This window comes from Diprion similis, chromosome 1 (assembly GCF_021155765.1).
Source record: "Diprion similis isolate iyDipSimi1 chromosome 1, iyDipSimi1.1, whole genome shotgun sequence".
NCBI lineage: Eukaryota > Metazoa > Arthropoda > Insecta > Hymenoptera > Diprionidae > Diprion > Diprion similis.
This window is the reverse complement of record NC_060105.1, coordinates 5229438-5253237: the sequence shown is the minus strand read 5'-3', so window position 1 is coordinate 5253237 and position 23800 is coordinate 5229438. Positions and strand designations below refer to the sequence as shown.

At 33.7% G+C, this 23800-nt stretch overlaps 4 protein-coding genes across 5 annotated transcripts; 2 read left to right on the top strand and 2 right to left on the bottom strand.

Moving 5' to 3' along the window:
- The first annotated feature begins 193 nt into the window (after positions 1 to 193).
- Positions 194 to 2602, top strand: LOC124408341 (ER membrane protein complex subunit 2-A-like). The gene is made up of 7 exons (XM_046885218.1): positions 194 to 374; positions 879 to 992; positions 1094 to 1244; positions 1340 to 1483; positions 1560 to 1716; positions 1846 to 1941; positions 2067 to 2602. Exons 1-7 carry the CDS (start codon positions 341 to 343, stop codon positions 2238 to 2240), a joined length of 870 nt encoding a protein of 289 aa, XP_046741174.1. The 5' UTR covers positions 194 to 340; the 3' UTR covers positions 2241 to 2602.
- A 70-nt stretch (positions 2603 to 2672) lies between these two features.
- LOC124408333 (tRNA (guanine(10)-N2)-methyltransferase homolog) lies at positions 2673 to 5963 on the bottom strand. Its single transcript, XM_046885205.1, has 9 exons — positions 5792 to 5963; positions 5628 to 5693; positions 4974 to 5219; positions 4768 to 4902; positions 4381 to 4644; positions 4126 to 4264; positions 3788 to 3986; positions 3258 to 3384; positions 2673 to 3122 (listed from the first exon to the last, which is right to left on the bottom strand). The coding sequence occupies exons 1-9, from the start codon at positions 5855 to 5857 to the stop codon at positions 2961 to 2963; spliced, it is 1404 nt and encodes a 467-aa protein (XP_046741161.1). The 5' UTR covers positions 5858 to 5963; the 3' UTR covers positions 2673 to 2960.
- Positions 5964 to 6011: 48 nt separating this feature from the next.
- Positions 6012 to 8227, top strand: LOC124408326 (protein Peter pan). The gene is made up of 6 exons (XM_046885191.1): positions 6012 to 6125; positions 6342 to 6622; positions 6755 to 6965; positions 7035 to 7361; positions 7448 to 7784; positions 7871 to 8227. Exons 1-6 carry the CDS (start codon positions 6108 to 6110, stop codon positions 8149 to 8151), a joined length of 1455 nt encoding a protein of 484 aa, XP_046741147.1. The 5' UTR covers positions 6012 to 6107; the 3' UTR covers positions 8152 to 8227.
- A 268-nt stretch (positions 8228 to 8495) lies between these two features.
- On the bottom strand, positions 8496 to 22817 carry LOC124408297 (centromere-associated protein E). 2 transcript variants are annotated; one of them, XM_046885160.1, is made up of 14 exons: positions 22470 to 22817; positions 21855 to 22089; positions 20426 to 20660; positions 20022 to 20344; positions 19707 to 19824; positions 18254 to 18593; positions 17683 to 17920; positions 15581 to 15887; positions 15397 to 15516; positions 13265 to 14650; positions 10297 to 13122; positions 10028 to 10198; positions 9510 to 9814; positions 8496 to 9237 (listed from the first exon to the last, which is right to left on the bottom strand). In XM_046885160.1, the coding sequence occupies exons 1-14, from the start codon at positions 22621 to 22623 to the stop codon at positions 9144 to 9146; spliced, it is 6852 nt and encodes a 2283-aa protein (XP_046741116.1). In that variant the 5' UTR covers positions 22624 to 22817; the 3' UTR covers positions 8496 to 9143. The 2 variants fall into 2 exon arrangements, with proteins under 2 accessions (XP_046741116.1, XP_046741107.1); XM_046885151.1 differs by having other exon boundaries at positions 17683 to 17923; positions 22470 to 22816.
- Positions 22818 to 23800: the final 983 nt, after the last annotated feature.

The window sequence follows — 23800 nt, the reverse complement described above, 5'->3', positions numbered from 1 at the left end:
AATATAAACCTTCTATTAGCGGTATTAAAACAACTAGATCAATTAATATATATCATGCGAATACGGCCTGCAACATCGAATGGTAAATATGTATTCTACATACATAGATATGTATGCGTATTATGTATATTATATACATGTTGTTTTTGAATTGGAGTGCGCAGCCTTCTAGATTCCGGAAAGAGTGAGTCAAGTTTTTGTGATCGCGTTACTTTGACAGAGTAAATTTTCTGCCAACCCTGTCGTATAACCTCGATTTAAGTAATCAACTTTTATTGAGCAATTGACTGAATAATTTTTAGTATTGTTGGCTATTGGTCTTCTGTTCGGTAGACGAAAAATGGCATGGAATTATGATAATATGTCTTGGACAGGTAGGTCTTCATGATAAGTCAATAAATTGACGATGACATTATCCTCTTTATACGCATATATTGAAAAATTACACCTAAACTCAACTCGATACTCTAGCTTACATGCCTCTATTTGTCAAGTAAGTCAATATGTAACGCTACTTTATCAATATTAATTTTTCTGAATTTCATGCTGCATATTACCTCATTAATCAATTATCACTCGATTAATTTCGCTTAAATATATATTCATAGACTATCAAATGTATTAAGACAGGTATTTTACAAGACGTGTATAACATTCAATTGGGGACACGTTGTACGAGCATGAGATTTAAACGACAAAATCTTAAAGCTACTATCTTGCTACAATATCACAGTTGCAAATTTTTTTTTTTACTAATTATGATGAATAATTAAGTATCACTAAACGCAAATATGCGCACACGTTAGCCTACTGCTTTGCAGTATTTCACTACGCATAAAAATCTATATGGCTAATAAATTTTCAAATCAATTCCACAGATGTACGAGACTTGTTCAGAACTTGGCGAGAGGATTCTGAACGCAAGAGCGAAGATGTGGTCGAGCTATGGGAATCCATATTAGCAGACAAGATCCATAAATTGGGAAACGAAAGTAAGAATCCTCATAATAAATATTTATTCATCTAATCTTTACCAGAAATTGTATATTACATGAAAATTGACTTTTATGTTGTGGTATTTATTATTTTACAGAATATTTAGTCTTAGAACAAGTATGTGTGGCTGCCTTGGATTGCAATCGTTTATCAATTGCTAAGGAATGCATTGATTTATTGGAGCAAGAATTTCCAGGCAGCTTGAGGGTGCTGAAATATCACGCAATGCACATGGAAGCCTTGGAAAAGTATTATATATGACCATTTTACATTAACTTCATAATAATGATACACTGAAAATTGATCTCTAATTATTTGGCACAAATAATATGTTCATTTGCAGATATGATGAGGCCCTCAAGATTTTGGACTCCATAATCAAAAGAGATGAAACTAACGCCGCACCAAGAAAAAGAAGATTGGCAATTCTAAAGACACAAGGTCGAATAACTGAAGCTATAAAAGAGCTCACCGAGTATTTGAAAAAGTTAGTCATCGGCATCAGGAATTACTTGTCAAAGCTATTACTCATTTCATTAAAATACTGACATTCTCATGAACAGGTTCATGAGTGACCAAGAAGCATGGCACGAATTGTGTGATTTATATCTGCAAGAGCAAGAGTATGCAAAAGCAGCATTTTGCATGGAAGAATTAATTTTACACAACCCTCATAGTCATTTGATCTATCAGCGATATGCAGAAATTAAATATACTCAGGTTAGTGAGTAAACTCATCTGTTCTGTAGGATTATCTGAATAGAGATCAAACATGCACTTCAAGTAGACATTAAGTACTCTAATTTTGCTACCCAATAAATTTAACGAATCTAATATTTTCTCATCTAGGGCGGATTTGATAATATGGAATTGGCAAAAACTTATTTCGCTCAAGCAATCAAGTTGAATCCCAACAACATCCGAGCACTTTATGGGCTATTATTGGTAGGCTTTAACAAGTTTTCACTATATAAGCAAATTACATTAGGGTAGAAAATTTGTCGGAAATAGAAGACGGGTTGAGAATAATACTATGTGTTGACTAATATTGTCCATATTAACTTGAACAGGTGGCCAACAACATTGCTTTATCAGCGAAGTGTCCCGCATCAAAGAAAAAGGATGCGATAAAGCTTGGCAGTTGGGCTGCAACTCAAATTCAGAAAAGGTATGCTGTAAAAGCGACAGAAAAAGACGTTAAAAATGTTATAGATGTACTAGGGCAATTACAATTAGAATCATAGACATAAATTATATAAATGTATATGTGTCTGGTACATTCATGGATGTACAGGGAGATGCTATTTATTGATATGTTCAAAACATTGATCCATTGGAACTATGAAACCTCCCTAGTACACCACGTATGCATACAGTATACGTATATATCAAGTCAAGTATATATAAGTATACACACTGCTAATTTGCATTTTACTTCAACTTCACACGGTACGTAAATATGATGTATTTCGTGTAAATCACTGTTGTAAAAAATTATCTTTCCAGTAGTTGTATTTCCTATTTGTGAAGGTTTGTAAAGGAATATGTTTATATTGTTATTTAATATTATTCAGCATGAATATTAAATTTATTGAATGAAAAAGTAAATAACAAATTCGATTATTTACTGTCTGAGAAAACATGAGTTATCATAGATTAGCTTTTGACCTCTATGGATGTTTACATATGTTTTAAAACAGGATCTATAGAAGACCTTTTCATGCGATGGCAAATGAATAACATTTAGGCAACCTTGAGAATTGAAGTCGAATAGTACGTTTAAAAATACTATGGTATTTTGAAAAACGACAGACCACGTTTACAATTTCCACTTGCATGATATCGTTACTGATAAATAAAGAGTGGAAACAAAAATTCGTATTTATATAAAGTATTTTTTGAAAAAGTAATAAGCAGGTTTGTTAAATAAACTTTTAACATTTTTAATTCTAAAACAGATGTAGTCATCTTGCAGTTTTTGACTTAATGTTTTTTTCCCAGTTCTCTTTATTTTTTGCCCGCTGTTCTGCTCTCTTCATTCTTCTTTCTTTTCTTGTTTCATCACCATGTCCGAAATATCTTACACGGAAGTCTAATACATTCGAATCGTCGATTGGATCATCATCCTACAAGGAACAAAAGATATAAATCATGCACTTGGAATAAAAATACACAGGATTCTGTGACATTCATTTCAAATGGTGAAATGAAATCATTCTACCAACTGTGCAAATTTGCAAATTCACGATGCTCCTATGTACCTGAGGATCTCGAATTTTCTTATAAGTGAGCAATCTGCGACTTGTATATGTACTCAGAATTTGTTCCGAATTCGCAATTAATTGCAAGCATGGATGTGAGGGAAGCTGCTCGTCTGCATAGTGTTCCCTGTAGACACGTGTATACGTTCATTTACATGACATACGATGCAGTAAATTATTTTCATTACTGAAACTTTTGGAAGCGATATGCTGGAAATTTTCTGCCAAAAGTTCCTTGCGCATACACTTTCATCGCAGGAGATTGAAATTTTTTTTTTCAGGACATATATAACCATAATATAAATTTTGTTGGGAGGAATTTTTTATCACATTTTTTTAGGTGTTTCAAAAATAAAAAACTTGATATTATCGAAATTATCGAGTCTCACCTTAAAGCGCCTTACCAGCAAATGGAATTTTTTTTTCTTTCAAAATTATCAAAAAATTTACTGTCATCGAAAATTGTAACCATTTGGTACCTTTAGTTTGTTGTCAGTTTATCATAAGTCTGATATTTTTCATGTTCTTACCTGAACAAAGGAAACCAGCATACCAATCTGCCGTTAATACACAAATGATTCGCAGAAAATGAAAGCAGATCAACGAACATCTGAGGCAGCCCATAGTCAATCTTGGAAGGAATATGACTAGCTACTTGATGCTGGTCGATTACAGGTTGTTTTTTTATGGTACCAACACGCTCCGTTGCTTCTCTTATTCCATATGGAGCTGTGCAAGATTTAAGATGATTTTAAGGCTGAAATTCAATTACTGAGAATTTTTCGAATTTATTACTATTATTAATTTTGATCAATTTTAAACTCTTGTAACGTGTGCCCATCATAGTAATGTGATGCATTGAACCTACGATCTGTGATAATTGCATCGACTCTCATGTCTGAACGCCAGACAGGTAAAGAAAAATCTGTCACTAGAACATCAATGTAATATGAACTTGTTCCATACTGCTTCATGTTCGATGCTATACTTTCATCTTTCCCTCTGGTCTAAAAAACAGAGATCAGAGTTAAAAACACATGGCCGTAACATAGTCTTAGAAGAATCGCCATTTCCAGTTAATAACAAGATTGACTAATTTGATGAAAGTAACGAAGATGTGAACCTTTTGTGATATCCGAGAGGGCCTTGTGCGTGCATGAAGCATTAAATAATCTATGTCTGTACCAAGAGTGTACCCTCCAAATTGGGATGCTGCAACAAGTAGCGACCCAGAACCAACAAATGGATCGAGAACTAAATCTCCATTTTTTACTTGAGCTTGATTGGCCATTATCAGAGATAATTGAGGATCCATTGAGGTATTTCCTATGAAATTCCGCGTTTTGAGGGATAGTTTACGTATTAATTGCCTCTGGCCATCAGCCACCTGAAAATATAACGTAAAATAATCAAGATTCACGATTATTGTGACTTCATGACAATTTTAAAATGATGTTCAAAATTTATTGGATTACAAAATCCACGCAATGCGATAATTCATAATTCTTACCAATCTTCCAAAAAAAAATTGATATGGTTTCTCAGGTATTGTATTAGGATCTAGTCCATAATATTCTATGTACATCAATGCAGTATCTGGATTTCGCAAGTTTACAGGACCATCTATCGGGAGATAACTGAAGGACTGTAATTAAATCACAGTATCAGATAGTACGGATCACCTTGTTTTTTCAAATATACTAGGCAGTCCATTACCTCTATTTTCTTAATTTTCTCATCCTGTGAAAAATGCTTACAAAACGTCTCGACGATAACTTTGAAGGATTTTTCATTATTAAGATGCAGCCTCATGTTTTCTTGCGGGTATTCCTTCAAACTCCTGTGGAAATCTTCTTGGCTGCTCCCATGACCCCACAATTCAATGCAAGAACGAAGCGATATCGCTCTGCTAGCAATTTTTTTTACAGCATCTTCTGAATCCGACTCGATTATCCAATATGGCTACAGTTTTTTTCAACAAATTAAAAGGTACAGGTATAAAGTAGGCGTTATGTGTCAAGAAATTTGCCAAGAAAGTATTACTGGAGGGACAAGCTTTATAGTTAGCAATGATAGAAATCTTGTGCAGTGAACGGAAAAATGTGAGAAAATGAAAGGAAAAAGAAAATTTCATCAGTGCTTTACTCAAATTCCTAGGAAAATTGTGCTTTGAGCAAAGCTATTTTTGAAGATTGGTTCAGTGATGTAACAACTACATTGCTATTGATGATAGACAGCGGAGAACATTCTATAATACAAGGAGTACACGTATTATGTTCACCAGGTGTGAAATAATAACATAACTTAAAAATTATAGGAACAGTAGCAATGACAACTGGGTGAGTAGTAGAAAAAAATCTATTTACTTACGTACTCGTCAGGCCTCAGAATTGTTTTAACTTTAATATCGTACATCTCACAAATAGATTCGATTTCCTGTTAGAAATGCGATGGTTTATAATATTAACCTCAAAAATGATCATTTAATTCATCCATTATCTAGTGGAAGCTTTCAAATTTGAAAAATTCCTTACCGCTATCCTGAAATCGACGTGCTCGTGCGCGAACCACAATATATATCTTTTTGGAATTCCAATCATTTTACGTTCAATTGATATCCTTGAATATGTGCATGGGGTAGACGACAACAAAACAAGCACAAGCCAAGCACAAGCTGAAAGTTCGTCAGCTGCATATGGTCAGCTGTCCAACCTAAACACCCATGTGTGGCCCACACTTGCGCAGTGTGCACGCTCTGCAGTTGCCAAGTTGAGGTTACGGAGCACGTCGGCAACGTGCGTGCAGCAAGATTGTGTTTACGAAGCTTCATTATCGAAAGATTTTTCTAAGATGGGACGTTCTAAAAAAGTAAGTGATAGTTGTTACGCCCAAATGAACGAAATAACATTCCTAGTAAACGTAAACACAGACATAATTAATATCTAGCACTCTTTTCATAACCTCAATGAAAGAATCTGTAGAATTCAGCCCATACAGACCAATGAATTTATACTAAAAATCCGGTCATCACGCATCAACATATATACCCATCCGAATATAACGTGCGATTTATACTGTTTATAGGGCCGCTGCGTGAAGCGGAACAAACAAGTAAACACCGAAGAGCCTGTGGATTTGGTGCGTGCTCCTCATTCTTTTGTTATACAACGTGGACTTCCAGGAGGACATATTTTAGAGTTAACTAAGGATTTTCGAAGAGTTATGGAACCTTACACAGCATCATCATTGAAAGCTCGGAAACGAAACACGATTAAAGATTTCGTTTCGGTTTCTGGTGCTCTCCATGTTTCTCATATGTGCATTTTTACAAGGACAGAACTTGGAATGTACCTGAAACTTTGCAGGTAATACGAGTGTTACAAAAACTTGCTTGCATTAAAAGATTTCATATCTATAGTCATATTCTGACTTCTTGAATTGTGCATAAATGATTAATACTTTGGATTTTGTTAATTGCTATACTCATAAAATTGTAGAATACCAAGGGGGCCAACGTTGTCTTTTAAGATTACCAGTTTCTCACTTGCGAGAGATGTAGTTTCAACGATAAAGAAGCAAATGGTATTTGAAGAGGCTTTCAAACACTCTCCACTGATTGTATTGAATAATTTCAGTGGAGAAGGCATGCAAATGAAACTTATGACATCGATGTTTCAAAACATGTTTCCGACAATTAATCTTACTACTGTAAGTATTGTCATCCTAGAATACATTTTTGCCATGAAATCTTTGACGGATCTGGGGATTGTTTTTCAGGTAAACCTCAGCACAATTCGTCGTTGTGTTTGTCTCAACTACAACAGTGTGACAAAGCTAATAGACTTTAGGCATTACGCTATAAAAATGGTACCAGTTGGATTGTCAAAAGGAGTTAAGAAAATAGTACAGGCTAAAGTACCCAATCTCTCTAAATGTCAGGACTTTTCAGAATTTCTTACAAAACCCACTTTCTCTGAAAGCGAAGCAGAAGAAGATCCCAGTAGTCATGTCACTCTGCCGCAAAAATTATCATCCAGAGGTAATCACAAAAGTGGTACGAGTGCAATTAGACTCGTCGAACTAGGGCCTCGCATTACAATGCAGGTAAAAATATATTACAGTTTTATAGAAAAATATTTCATGTATTTAGAATTAGGATAGAGAATAAATATGTTTTACCCTTGTTCCAGCTGATAAAAGTTGAAGATGGATTACTGGATGGAAAAGTTATGTATCATGAATTTGTGCATAAAACTGAGGAAGAAAAACTCAAAATAGAAAAGAGTCGTGAGGTAAAGAAAAAGCTTAAAGAAAATCGGAAAAAGGTACAGGAAGAGAACAAAAAGAAAAAGGAAGCAATGAAGGAAGAAGAGAAACAAAAAAGTCTTAAGGGTATGAAAAAACAGCGATCAGAAAGTGATGTGCTGATGCACAAAGCTGCAAAAGAGTCTTACGAAGACAATCAGGTTGAGGAAGACGATGATGCACAGTATTATAGAGAGGAAGTTGGCCAAGAACCCGATAAAGGTAAAGGACTAGAGCAAACAAAAAGCATATCATTAAATTCAATTTCTGTACAATAATATTAATGGGCACTTTCATTTGTATTCTAGATTTGTTTGAGGGGCGACCAAAAACTGGTGAGAAGCGACCAAATTCATATCCAGTTAGATACAAGACAAAGAAATTGAGGCTTGACAGGAACGTTAAAAACGGTGACAAAAAGAATAACAAGTTTGGTAATAAAAACAGATATGATGATGAAAAGTCTAGTTACAGACAAAAAAAGAAGTTTGGTGTTAAAGACGGTGGTGCAAGATCACAGCGAAATAAAAAGTTTTTAAAAGGGAAAGGATCTGCTCATGGCAGTAAAATTAAGAGGAGACGGAACTAAAGAAATACCGAGGTAATGAAAATTGTAATGAAAGCAAAATGAATTTATTTCATCATTATAATTTACAATAATATAATCTCAGTCATTCTCTTCTGACAATTCTTGTGTTGTCAGAAAGATAATGAGGCAGTCCGTAAAGTATAAAAGTACAGTATAAAAGTCTATGGAAACTTTCATCACAAAACAGACATGTTTTTACAACTGACGAAATGAATTTACATTTTGATCAACTTCAAATAAAAGCAAATTCGGGACCATTTGAAGATAAAACATAATAGTACCAAAAAAATTTCGAAAAAATTTTGATTTGTAAACTTCCATCTGACTTTATAATGTGTAAAAAATAAGTAATTTTCAGTGCGATTACATTTTTTTTTAACCACAAATGACTCCAGTATATGCAATTGAAATATAATTTTTAGTACTATTATATTTTTCACCAAATACATAGACATTGTAAAAGTTGTGCTTAGATAAGTATAAAGGTTTAGAGACAAAAGTAAATCCAGTAAAGATTTTGTGCAGTACATTCTTGGATTATTCAATACTTGGATGAGATTGACACACAATGATCGCTTCACATTCCTTCTTGGAGTTGTCTTGTGTGTCAAATATTTCAATACCGAATCACGTAGTCTTTACCGAAAGTTTACTTTGTACAACAATGGAGTCACGAAATACAAAAAAATACAAAGCAGTACATAAAGTAAAGGAATAATTCCTTTAGAGACCTTATTATACAACTGAAGACACTTCTAAGGCCTCTGATTGAAACAAAGATATAAATATTATTTGATTTTTAAAGCTATCGTATTTAAATCTAAAAATGCATCATATAATTCTATATATAAGATATTACAAAAATAATAAGTCTTTAAGTTACTTTAGTCAACACTTTTCATTCATACGTTCGTAATAATAAAAATTGATATCTCTTCATCATAAATTGCTTGCTGGTCAACCGATAAGTAATATAAATAAGAGAATATAATCTATGGGTAGTGAGTCCATATGCTGCTAATATGGTTGGATTTTACTGCTGATGCACCGTCCAAAATATTAAAGGACAAGTTTTCTTTCAATGCGCTGTGGTAAATTTAATTACATATATTATCATACACATCGGCTTACTATTATCAAGTTTATATGCATTACGAATAAAAATAGCGTACATCGAGCACCCAAAGCATAGTTCATGCATGTGCAGCAGTCTAAGAAAAAAAACTGAGGCACTTATCTTACATTATTTTTAGTAAGGAAATATTTATTTCAGATTTGCAGGGAAGATCAGAAAATCATGCTGGTCAATATTAAGGCACCAAGATTTGGATGAATGCACTGATTAAAAAATATCTCACCGCTTGACATTCTCTTCACGTGGAGACTTGCTTCGATTGGGCAAAGATCGTATATTCTTGTCGGGAGAATTGTTTTTACTTTCTTCAATAGGCGATGTTGTTTGCACCCGGAACTTTTCTAATCGTGTCATCTCATATTCAGATAGTTTTTTCAGAAGTGAAGTTTCAACCATGGATTTCTCTGAGATGATTAACTCTTGTTTAGATATTTCTTTTCCGAGTTTCTGGATTTCACGCATCCGACTTCGACACAGATCCCTCATTAGCTTATTCTCTTTCTCGAGTTTGACTAATTTAGCATATTCCTGCATAAGTAATACAGTGTGTATAGCAACAACAGGAAAATAAGCGTATGGATGCTAAATTAAATTACATATACCAGTAGCTGGGACGAAATTTATCAATAACATTCAGATACTCAAACTGTCTGGTGTTGGGTTCATGTCCAGCTATTGGTATGTTTACCTGACTTGGAAACGAAAATTTGGTAGATGAATAATCGTAGATATAAGACTAACATCAACAAAGCCACTGCTTGTGCCACTGAGATAAGTTTTGTGTTCGGGTAGGCATTGAGTGGATTGATCTCTTCTGTTGCTTTGTCTCTTCTTGCAAGCCTCACAGTCGATAGCACTGACAGACCCCATAGTTTTCTGGAGGTTCTTCACTTCCTCCTTCAAAATGGCGTTCTGTAAGAGAATTTATTCAGTTTCAAACAGGTTTAAGACCTACTTTTAAAAAAAAAATTTTTTAAACATACTAGATACAATAACTAATTCGTTTCTACCTTATGTTTAAAAGCAGAAAGATTTTCCTCTAAATCTCTACACTTTTTCTGGTACGGAAAGTTTTCACTTAGTATTTGCAACTCTAAAGTCGCTATTTTTCCGTTTTTGGAGACTATTTCCAGTTCCATTTCGCGAACTTTTTTAGCTAACGAAGGTAACTGATCGGTAGATAATGCATTAGATGAGGAATTTGCAACTTCAAGTAACGTACTTCTGGAGTTATTGTAACTTTGTGACTCAAGTTCTGCAACCTTGGCTTTAAGCTCTACATTTTCTTTCCGTAAGAAATCAGTTGTTATGCCTAGGGTTTCAAGCTCTTGGCGGAGTTCTTTATTCTGCTGAATGAGTACCTCTACTGCAGCCACATCTTGGAATGATTTTCTGCCTCTGCCTTCTTCTTTTCCTTCGATTTTATCTGTGACGTTAGTCGATATTGATTTCAACTTATTTTGCGAATCAAAAAGTTCATTCCGAAGTTTCTCAATTTCAGCAAGGTCTTCCTGTATCTTTTGAGCGAGTTCCTCTGCCTCTTGGTCAAGTTCTTTATTGGCAAGATTGAGCCTTTCGATTTCCTGTTTGGCAATTGTAAGATCTTTGTCTTTTTGTGATACAATTACTTTTGTGGCTTCCAATTCCAAGGAAATCTTTTTTTTTTCTAGTATCTGGCTTTCGAGCTGGTTACATATTTCTGACAACTGCAAGTCAGATGAAGCAGATTTTCTGTTGTTGGATGCAATAAGTTGGTCTAGTTCGCTTTTCTCTTCTAGTAAAATTCTATATTTTTCTTGTAAAGAGACGAAATCTTTTGTTATTGAATTTTTAACTTCCAGTAATTCAGTTATTCTGTTGCTCGCACCTTCTGCGTTATTTCGTAACATCTCATTTTGATCCTTTAGATCTTCTATTTGAGCCTCGACCTTAAAATTACTTGTACTGTTCCGCACTTTTTTATTTAATTTTTCATTAGTTTTTTCCAATTCTTCACACCTCTCTTTCTGTTCCTCTATTTCTGATGTTAGTAATTTATTTTTGTCGTTCAAGTCGGCGAGTTGACTGAGCAAGCTACCGTTTTTAATTTTTTCATCACAGAGTTTGTCATTAAGAAGATTCAATTCTTTTTCGACTTCCTGTTTGAACTGTTCGGACTCATGCTTACATTTCTCGGCATACTGTTTTCGTTCCTTAATTTGCTCTTTGTATATTTCACATTCAGGTACAATTGATTCCAGTTTAGTTTTGTACTCAGACATTTCATCACATTTAATTTTTAAAATACTAGTGATTTCTTCAATATGCTTGGTTTTGTTTTCATTTTCTTCATTTAATTGGTTACGTACAAGTATCATTTGTGCATTCTCCATTTCTAACGTTACTACACGTTGTTGCAATTTTATCAGCTCTGTAGATTTTAGATCAATGATACTTTTCAGTTGACTTTCAGTGGCTTGGAGTCCTTCCAGATTACTTTTGAGGTCAAGATTTTTTGTTCTTTGTTGTTCTAGTGCATATGTTAACGCCTCTATTTTTTGATTCAGTTGATCCTTCACAGATTTAATACTGTTTTGAAGTTCAAGTTCACGATTTTTCGAAGCAGCTAGAGCTATCCGTTCCCGTTCCTGTATAGCATTTACCTCTTCATCTTGCTTGTTATTAGAATTAGATTGTTTACTCAATTCTATCTGCAAGTTCATGAAATCATTCTCTAAGACTCCAATTTTCTCTTGAAGTAATTGCTTTTCATGATTGCTTTCTTTCAAGTCATTTTCTAATCTGTCAATCTCACACTTTAATGTCACGTTCACTTTCTCTTGTTGGGATATCTCAGTTTGCAGTTTTTCAATATCAGCTTCTAATTCGTTGGCCCAAATTGTGGTTCGTCGTACAGCGTCTGCACTTTGACTTTTTTGATCCTCCATATTTTGCCTCTCCTGCTTGAAATCTTCTTTTACCTTCGTAATAATTTCTTGTTCTTTTGTCATGATTATTTTGATGAAATCTCTCAGAAGTTCACCCACCGTTTTGGTCAATAAAGTTGAGATTTCAAGTCCGGGTTTTAAAAATCCGATTTCTTTAGTTATACATTGTTTTGCTAATTCCAGTTCTTCCTTTAGTCCGTTATCATTTGTCAATAACTCAGATTTCAGAGCAATTGCTTCGTGCTGCAAGGCTTCTACTTTATTAAGTAAGGAAACATTTTCTTCCCTGAGTTTGGCCAAACTAAATTTCAAATCCTCGATATTGATTTGAGATTCCTCACAGTTCTCAGTCTGGCTTGCCGCTTCAAACTGTTCTTTCTTTTGCAGTGACGTAACAGCCCCGGCAGATGATCCTGCTTCGGTATTTCTTAGACAGCGATCACTTTCATTTTTTAATTCAGGGAACATGTCTTTCACAGGTGTCGCCAAGGTTTTCTCCAACAACTCATAGGCATGCTTTAAACTGTCTGACTCTTCAATTTTTTCCATCAGGTTTTTCGAAAGCTCTGTGTTTTCTCGAGTTATACTCTCCAGTTGTACCCTTAATTCTTGAACAGCATCTATGTCTGAGCACTTGTGATTGTGCAAAAGAACTTGATCTTCTTTGAGTTTGTCAAGTTCATCTATTCTATCCATCAGGTTTGTGGATAGTTCAATATTTTCCGTTGTCAACAAATCAATCTTTTCCTGATACATCATAATCTTTTCTCTGGCCTCATCTTCCATATTAGGTAGTGAGGTGTTTTGTGAATTTACCAAATTTTCCTGAGATATCTTCAATTGATTTTCCAAATTCACTTTATCCTCATCAATTTTCGATATGCGACGATGAAGGTCTTCAATTTGTTCCTGGAAAAATGACTATGCTTAACTGAATTCAACTAGATATTTTTATAATTAGCATTATAGAATGTGACATTGATCAGTAAAAAAAAAAATTAACATAAAATTTGGAACTATTTTGCTAACATTATAATCACCAAAGATTTACCTGATATTGGGCTTCCACTTCTCTGGCACGATCTTTTTCGAGGCTTAGTTTATTGGACATCTCCATATTTTCTGTGGTCAGCAAATGAATAGTTTGTTGCAATTTTTCAATGCCCAGTCTCAAGCCTTGGACATCATTTTTAATTTCATCAGACTCTTGAATTTTTAATTGAAGTTCCATTGCTATTTTTGCATTTTTATCCTCAAGTAACATCTTTGCATTCGTTATTTTATGTAATTTGTTTATAATATCACTGTACGAAAGATTGTCTTCCCCAGCCATCGACGTGCTCGAAAGATCGGTCTTTATGACTTCGAGATGTTTGTTTGAATCTTCCAACTCTGAAATAGTGTTTTCTACCATTGTTGCATTACACGCTGTTTTATCATCTTCGAAATACGACCCATTACCAGTTATTTCTTTCAGTAAAGTAGTGTCTTGTGTGAGTGATACATCCATTTCATCGAAATAACTAGCATTAGTAAATATACTGCTATAATCTTCAGTATCCTCTTTCTCGTTACTACTTTTCGGCTTGTCGACAGAGTCGGATTTAGTAGTCACAATCGACTCAGATTTCACTTGTGAAAGTTGCCCGATACATTGTGTCAAAGTGTTTTTGTCCTTCTCCAAAGTGTCAGTTATCTTTTCCTGCTGGATTAGTCTCTTCTTGATATCATCAATATTGTCCTCTAAATTCTGTGATTGATTATGCAGTTGATTTTTAAGATCTTCATTTTCAGTTTGAATGTTTTTAATAAAATGTTCCAAATTTTCTATGTAACTTTTCAGATTTTGTATCTCGTTTTCATATTTATGCATCTCAATTGATTCAAGTTCCAAGCATTTTGCGTTCGAAGTTGTTCGTAATTCCAAGTTCATTTTTTTGAATTCTAATGGGGTGATCTCTGCAAAATTTTGCTCATTCTCGGTACTATTCAAGTTCAATTGTACTGCATCCATATGGACAGAGTCACAAAGGTTTTCACAAATTACTTTCTCAGATAACTCACTCGTGTTAAAATTATTTTCATTTATAGATGATGACCTTTCACATGGATTGAGAGATTTGTCATTTCTGGTTAGCGTTATACTGCGATTGATGAGTGATTGACGATCTAATGACTTTTTCAGTTCTTCCAGCTCTTCGATTAATTTTCTTTTGTCTCTTCGCTCAGTTTCAATCAAAATATCATACTCCTCTACAGTTTTCCTCATTTGTTCAACCTCTGTCGATAATACTTCGGGTGCTGACGATATTTTATTGGTTTCTAGTTTCTCTTTTAGAGCTTCAACTTCCTTCATTAAATTATCAACCAAAGATTGCAAGTGACTAGTCGTAGACTTTTGATTGTCAGCTACGTTTGCAGAATCCGTCCATGCGATCTAAACAGAATTCAAGGCATAAACAGCTCCACATTAGACACAGGTGTGACGACGTATTCTATTTAAAATGAATAGTTAAGATAGAATGTCTGAGAGGATCAGTGAGGCAGTAGGCCTTCAACAGTCAAAAGAGAGCATTAGATTTTAAATTTGTGTAAACAGAATTCCGTGAAGTGTGTGTACAAACTAAATGCTGAACAGGTAATAAAACAATAACAAATTCACAACGATACTTAAAAATAACAAACTAAAAATCGCTTGATTAAATAAAATATCACACCTAGTAGACTATTTGTATTCAATTTCCCTTCATTGTACAATATCTTCGATCCGCTCTATGCTCTTATGCATATTTTAACTATCACTGTCTGATATTATATGTTTTATTCCTGTTTATTCTGTTTTAGGTCTTGTTTTTAATTGAATTCTATTTTTATCTTACACTTGGTGCTGTCTATTCGTGTTCAACTTTAAACTATCAAGCCAAGTTTGTTGGCTTGCAACAAATAGGGAGAATTCATTTTATATTCTATTATAAACTTTATTGTAAGACTCGTCGATCACCATATAATAAATTATTAAAACGTAACACAGGACTCTCAAACTTTGGTAATTCAAACGAATGTTATTAATTACCTATGAAAATTTAGTTCATAAATATCGCACGAAGCATTTGCAGGTTGAAATGTTATTGAATATTTTCAAATCTAACAAAAATTAATGAAGAAAAAAAAAATAGTATTCACCTGCAGTGACGTTTCCAACTCTTTCTCACGCATTTTGTGTTTTGATTTTAGTAACTCTATTTGGCATTCATAGTCAGTTCTTTCTTCTTCCAATTTTTTTAACCTTACAAGTTTTTCCTCCTACAAAATAACAAAAACTCATTAACTTTAGAATGTAATTAATAATTACAATCAACGAACTTACCATATCCATTTTGAGTTGATTTTTCTCTGATTCTATTAATTTGTGGCTCTCTTCTATTCTACATAACGATTCAAGTCGTTTTTTTATTACTTCATTCTCTTGTATTGCAGCATTGTATTTAGATTCCAGTTCAAAGTATTTAATTTCATATTGCACTGAATCTGTCGTTTCAACTGTTTCTGTGGTGTAAAGCTGTTTTTCTAATGTTGTGAATTCTTGGAGTGTTTTATATTCATTAGCTAGATTGGCTATTCTATCCCTTAGAACTTCCTTTGGCGTACCAGTGTCTTCTTCTTCTTCTCCTCGTCTATGAGATAATGAATGAAATCTTGAATATACTACAAACTTAAACTCTGCACAAACAATTTATGAGTATTGAAAAAGTTTTTTCGTGTGTTTTTTTATATTTAGTATGAGTACTTCAAAATTATTCATATCAGTGTGGAGAATTTTTTTAATTAAACATAAAAAATGTAAGAAGGAGCAAAATGAACTGAAGATTAATACAAATTCCAAATTTATACATAACATATTGAGAAGCTGTTGTAGGTTTTCTACATTATCATTACACTGTTTATTAATACTGACTCTACATTAGAACTTTACATTAGTATTACATGAACTTATTACATTAATGTGCACTTGGGGTTATTACAGGAAATAATTTTTTAATAATAAACTAAAGAAAACAAAGCCATACCATCTCTCATTGATTGAATACTCTGGTATACCGATGATTATCACTAATCAAATGAAAGACAATGACAATGACAAATAAAAAAATTAAATTGACTCAAATTTTCACTAATTTTGGCTTCAAATTGTTTAAATCAATTTATACTGTGTTTTCGAAACAGGAGAATAATAAACGTTTACACCAATTTCCAGTAAAGAATAAATGATATTAAAGGCATACTTGTTTAGTATCATGTTTGGAATTGGATATTTAATTACATGAAGTTTAAAATTTGCATGGTACTCTGGGTAAAAGAAGGTAATGGATCTACATAACGATAGCTATGCACTAAGTACTGTAATCCTTGTTCAGTATAGAAAAGCTCATTTGTCTTAATTTTTGCTGGACAAAAGTTTATCTTGCAATGGATACATAGTTATGGAAAGTTTTCGGAATAGTGTACATTATACCTGACATTAAATTTTTATAAATTATCAATTCTCAAACCTGTTGGTGATATTTCCATTCAAAGATAAGTGATTCAGATACCTTATCAAATACGACACTGGTAATAAAAACAATGGTAACAACTTCAAAGATGAGAGGTTTAATCTAAACTCTAGTGCAAAATTCCACAGAGAGCATGAAGCTTACTCTACAAATAAATAGAATGATTGTTATTCGTGGTGTGAAAATCTAATAATTAACCATAAATGAAAATTGAATTAATACCATTAGATATAGATAAAGTATAACTCTATCAAACATATGTATTATACACATTAAATATCATGAGTCCAACTCACCAAATACGTTTTAAAGTTTGCATCAGTGAAAGTAAAGCATTATGACAATGAAATAGACGTCATTGGATCACATGATAACATAAACGAAGGATGATATATAACACCAAACAATAGTAAGTATCAATTTTAGTTGATCATAAACACTGTTAGCCCGATTTCTGCATGATCATAAGATAAATGAAGACAGGTGAAATTGACAAATACTGTTTGCCCGGATTGATAACATATTCTGGGATAAATCTGACTGTAATATCATTCCGAACCTGAATTAGAAAGTATCCACATGCATAATGTGTTGAGAAACCAAACGTTACGGAGAGGGGATTTCTTTTGCCCAAAACGTTCAAGTATGCAATTTGGTTTATTATATCCATACTTCTAATTATCCAGATTAGCTTCAATTTTTACTTTTATATGTTTCAAAGTCAAATTTTTGCGGGGGAATATATTACTTTGAAAAACGGAAATACTCTCAGTTATCTATTGTTACACTTAAAAGTTGATAACAACAAATAAACTTTTCCCCATAATGAAAATAAGACGATAAATTACTCTTGCAAATGACTGAAATTTTATATTTCGCAGTTCTTGATTTCACATATTTATATCATTTCATTTACCTTTGAGGAGGAGTTGAAAGTTCAGGCATCTCTGGAGAGCTAGCGATTCTTTCATTGTCAACGAATGGGTATACTGACACATCGTCAAGAAACTTAACATGATCTCCACCACGCTTTCGTTTCGTAATATAGTAGTTGTCTTCTAGATCTTCACTGTCAGATGAAAATCTTCCCATCTCCCAGTTTCGTTCACTCTCAATTAGTTCCAGTTCAAAGTCTTCCATCTTAGTTTGGAATTCTACTGCCGTATCAAGAAATTATTGACGCATAAATTTATACAGTATAAAAATATCTTTTACTACTGAATACAACTTTACACGCTACGTAAAGTTCGAGTAAGATCCAAACCCAAATAACCGGACATGCTTTAAAAACTTTTTACCCCTTATGTTTAACTGTGAGATACTAAGGAAATGAATAATATCAAAATATGCAAAGATAACAGACTAGATTTTGATTTATCAAGTAAAAAATTAAACTCCACCAACTCAATATATAAAAGATAAGTAAATACAATTTGAATAATGCTAATAGTGATATTTTAAAGGTATAAGATTCTTCAAGCACTTACTTTCATTTATATTATTCAGCGGTGCTTGTATTATGGTCCGATTTTTGGTGGACTGTGCCGCTTTCCAATCTGATATGGTATTTTCTGTAGTAGGTAACTCTTGTATAGTAGGTAACATCCCACTATGATTAAGAAAACTCGGATTTGAGGGCCCACACCAAGTTCTCCTTCGTCGAGATTTTGTTTTGAAGTCAAGATTTTCTACCGAATTAGCGGATGATACGATTTTTGTTTTCAATAGTTGCATTCGATCTTCTATGAGTTGAATGTACTGATCTTTTTCTTGAAGCTTAGACTCCATTTCTTTAACTTCTCCGCATCTATTTGCTTGTCGTTCTTGCTGTAAAATGATTTTATTTGTCTGGCATTTCTTTTATAATGCTTACTAACAATGTTTTAGTAACATGAAACAGCATCCAACGTTACTTAAAACTCCTGTCGAGTCGATATTATGGACAGAAGTAACAACTTATTGACACTTCATGTCCCAATACTCAATAGTAATATGATATTCCTGCGCGCTTAGAAATGTGATGAATCATACATGAATGAGCAATTTCTTTATGAACTATACGAGGTATGCATACAAACGCACAAGGTAGCTCTTTATTTAAATGTATTCCTAGGAATTTTAAATGTTACGTAACTGATTGAAATTACGAAAAATTGTGGTACAACTGGAATAGAAACTGTGGTAAATTTAAAGTTCGATTTCCCTACAAAGACAATTCTTTTTTTCATAACTACACTCACTTTGAACGATATTTCAACTATGACTCAATTTTTACTTCATAATCGTGGATTATGACTGTATTAAATCGTTTTACGCTAATATGGTTTTCTGCTAAAACACTTTCAGGCGTCATCAGCCAACCTTGAGTTTGGTAACACCTGTTAAATGTCAGCATGTTTGTTCACGTTCATAACTGTATAAAATAACTTGAATTGGTGTATATATTCTGTGGATTCAAATAATCCGCAGAGAAATTTTTTAAATCAGATCAACATTTTTTTTCTTTAATATTTGAGATGATTTTTGCCTGACTTAATAAAGATTTTTCAATTTTCAATGCCTTTCTGATCTATAAATATATTGATACTAGGAAGCAAATTGACAATTAATTAAAACAATTCTTCATTTTAATTTAAGCTGTGATTAATGATTTGCAAGTATTATGTAAGACTGTGGAAAATGTAATATTGATATCTTGTTTACATCTATATTAATAGTTGAATTGAGGTCCCAAAGTACCGGTAAGAATGAAACACAAGAACACATAAACATGCATGATTTACTAATCAGAACGACACAAAGTATCATATTTACAACCTAATGTGATGATTCCACAATTAGAAGCATAAATGAGCATTCACACAGAGAAAGATTGTATTTGTTTAGTAATAAAAATAATTCAATTTTACAACTTTTACTAATTCTGCTGGCACTACTTACTGCAAGTTCTGAAGAAAGTTTTTCTATTAATTTAGCGAACCGTTTCAACAATGCGGCATCAGACACTACTTCGTTCAGTTTAGGCTTGTTTTTAATACACTTCGCTCGCGTTGCAAACCTATAATCAATAACTACAATTCTATAATACATTCAAAATTAATACCTGCCTGACAAGGTTCATGTAGTTATTGGTATAAATCAAATCAACATGTTTGGTAAGGAAAGTATTTGAAGAATTAAGATTGTCAATATACTGGTCCCTTAATATGAAATAAAATTGAATAAAAATATTTCATGTCAGAAGTGAATACTCACGACAATGTGCATTGTGTTTCTTCAAGAGCTGCCGGCGTAACAGCACAAATAATAGTCGTCATTGCATTACCTCCTAAAGAAGCTTGTAAAATCCTGGTCAGTTTACTGTCGCGAAAGTTGACATATTCCTTAGATTCACTTAGCTGCTTGATTACTAAGCTTAATGAAGTCAAAGACAAATTAATATGACGTCCTTCTTTAAACCTATCACCAGTTGCCCCTGTTTGACGAACCCTTTCTGAGCCTGCCAAGTCAACTAGATTTAATTGTGAAACCTGAATTGCACCATCAGAACTGGAAGCTGCGTCTCGGCTCTCAATGGTCTGGGAAAAACAGGCGAAACGAAATGTTCAATTCTTCCTATGTGACGGATTCATTCCTTAGAGAAATTGTAATTCACTTACAATCCTAAATATTGTGTGACTACGACTGCTTCTATCGTTCATATTTGTTTCTCCGAACCTTCGATTCTTCTCACCCTTCTTCATTATGGATAACACATTTTGAGGACAGTTGGTTACCTCCTCTTTACAATTGACAATAACTTGACCATTTGAATCTTCATGAATCTTCAAATCTGTTCCATCTTTGTGCAATAGATCGTTTACTTTCTCGTTGTATATTTCCAAGTATGACACTCTGCGAACAGCATGAATGGTCAATGGTAATGAAACTACTGTGTACTATCCATTTGAAGTATCCATGTATTGATGTGTACATTTTTTTAATTTGAGGCACACTTTGTACGTCAAGAGACTCAGTAAAGTTCCATGCCAACTAAATTTAAAAAAAAAAAATTCACACCCAAACCGATGCAGTCTCTTTATCCCGACAAGATGTGTACGATCTATAAGGCGAAAATATTATCACATATTTTGACCCCTTTCACAATTATCTGCAACATTTGAAAATCAAGATCAGCGGTTGCCAATCACACCAAGTTCATTAAAAAGTGAACGCTCGCAAACTGACGCATCATCTTTCATTGGGAAGGTATTGAACTTGAGAAAAAAAGTACTATAAAAAAGAAATCTGGGAAATTGGCTAAATGGTATAAGGAAATAATTTGACTCTTTTATGCATTCAAGTATCTATTTTCGTTAAAGGTTCTTTCCACGTCTGACCTATGTACAGGTATTTAATCACTGCTATAGAACATTAATGATTGAATATTTCTCATCATTTTAAATATTGTATGATCGCGCTTTACATAAATCAAATAAGTAAATAAATAATATCACTTTAGAAAGGTTTGAAATTTTTACATTTCCAGAAACTAAAGTGGAATCTTTCTGCAAGATTGTAGAAATACCAACAGTAAATCTCAACACTATGTGTTGTTTTCTAGATGATTAGATATTGGTCACTTCAAAGTAAAAGTTCACATGATGGAAGATTGCTTCTACACTTGAAATTATGTAGCTTTCATCCATCAAGTCTTTCAAATTTTTTCAAGTTATTCAAATTTTTATTTCATGGTACCTAATTCAGAAGTGAGATTTACCTCGATCTCCAATCGATAATCATTAATCGAAAAGTCAAGTCTGCGTTAATATCAAGATTCCATGATAAATATTTGAATGATTAAGGAAGCTTGGGTAGCTCAAAACTCTGGTGTTTACTTGGATGTACATTGTTATTTTGGTGGTTTCTAAGTAAATTTTATTCTTGTTGGGTACCTTCTACTTTAACGTACTTGGCGTAAGGTTTTTGCACCTGAGGTAATTTTGGGGATCATTTAAGCATTTAAATTTCGATTCCACCCTTCAACCATTTAAGGTAATAGTTATCCTATTTATATAACTAAAACAAGCTTAGGATATGAAAGATTACCGTAATAAGAATTCCCGTGTTGAAGTATTGGCAATAGCATCGAATATATTTTCAACTGCCATTGGTATGATTCCTGGCTCTTCTTGCGTACCCATCATAGTATACGTTTTTCCAGAACTTGTTTGCCCATAGGCAAAAATCGTACCGTTAAATCCATTGACAGTGGCATCAACTATAGGTTTGACGGCAACATCAAATACACGGGCATTATCTGCATCCATGCCAAATATGTGATCTGAAAAAATTTTATTTGGATATATTATTTTATTGCTGTTGCATTGTGGATCTTAGGACACAAGTTTGAACAAGAAAGACGACAATTTTTAGCAAATGTGGCTAAATATGAAGTGGTATGAGTAATGGCATCAGATATACTTTTTTGTCTTTCCTAATTGATTCACCAGGAACAGAACGACACTTTCGCTTGTCAGAAGAAACGAAACTGTCTTAATGAAAATACATAAATAGATGAATAGGACTATATGAATGATTGACTACAGTAAGTGACGAGGAGCACGTAAAGTGGAAAGATGGAAATTTTTAGGTTAACTTGAGCTAAAATTTAAGCGTATTTTTGGTTGAACCTTAAAAAATAAAACACTGCGAAATCCTCACCAAAAACGTGGGAATGCTCTCCGCGTCGTTTTGTCTCTGGATCGATGCAGAATATAGTTTGGCCCTGAACGTCCCATTGCACAGGCAAATTGTCATCTTTTTCGCGTTTTATGAGCGGTCTCACTTTGATAGCAACCTTTATGCTGTCCGACATTTTTCGGAAAAAGAATCACGCCGTGGCGTTACGAATTTTCTAAATTTATCCAAATTTTGTGTATTCCCGATACTCTTTCTCTCACAAATCATTCCTTCCCGAAACCGACTCACTAATGCCGCTGGATACCGTTGACGGTTGCGCGTGTTTGGCTTTCAAATTCGAAAGCGCCAACCGATACTTCGATATCCAGCTATGTTCAGGCTTGGGATATCTGTCAAAAATGAAATTGATCTCTCGTATCGTTTGCGTAATCTTCAATCAACGGACATGATCTGGAGTTTAATAATAAATAACCAATAGATAACGGATAAAATTTCTCATTTCGCTGTGCTAAAACTAAAAAAAATGTAATTCAAATAATAGGCTGATCATTGTAGTTATTTCCAAAGAAAATAATGAGCGGTCGTCGCTGCAAGTGCCACCTACTGGGTTGTGGTCTATTGGTGTGACCGTTGCGGTGCCAGGCTGAAGGTGACAAAAAAAATGATGACACACACCTAATCCCTCTTACTTCATGACCTAAACATAGAGTTTTTCGTGACCCACGAAAATGTAAAGAAATATTCCCAGAAATTGTAAGTAAATAAAACAACACGAGACACCTTATGCCAAGGGAACGAACATTGGAGAAAATTTACAAATTTGCGTTAACCATTTTGAGCCACAATATATTTGGAAATGTAAGTCTCGGAAATTGCTGGCTCGCAACAGTGTGTTTACTGTCAGAAATATGGAAGCTACAGGTAAGTCAGGTAAGTCAATCAGATATTTGTATCCTGATCCACGTAATCTCTTAGTTCTATAAGTCAATCTTTTGTTTGTAATAATTGCAAATAATACAACAGCATCAACTTCTGATGGATATGCCAAACTTACAGTGACAACGGCATATCAGAATTTTCACAATGAAGATCTGAGGCCATCTACTTTGGCAGAGTATCTGCTGGAGGTTCAGAATCATGCACTGTAGATACTGTTGAATGTACAAATAATTGAAAAGCTGTGAATATGGTAATGAACGTGAATCATGCTGATATTTGCATTGGATTCCTGTGATTATTATGTACTGACTACTCATTCAAGTGCTACATTAGTAGCACCTACATAGCACAAAACTGTGCTATGGTTTCCACACAAATATACGCACAAACCCTATTCCTTAACAGCTGTCGTC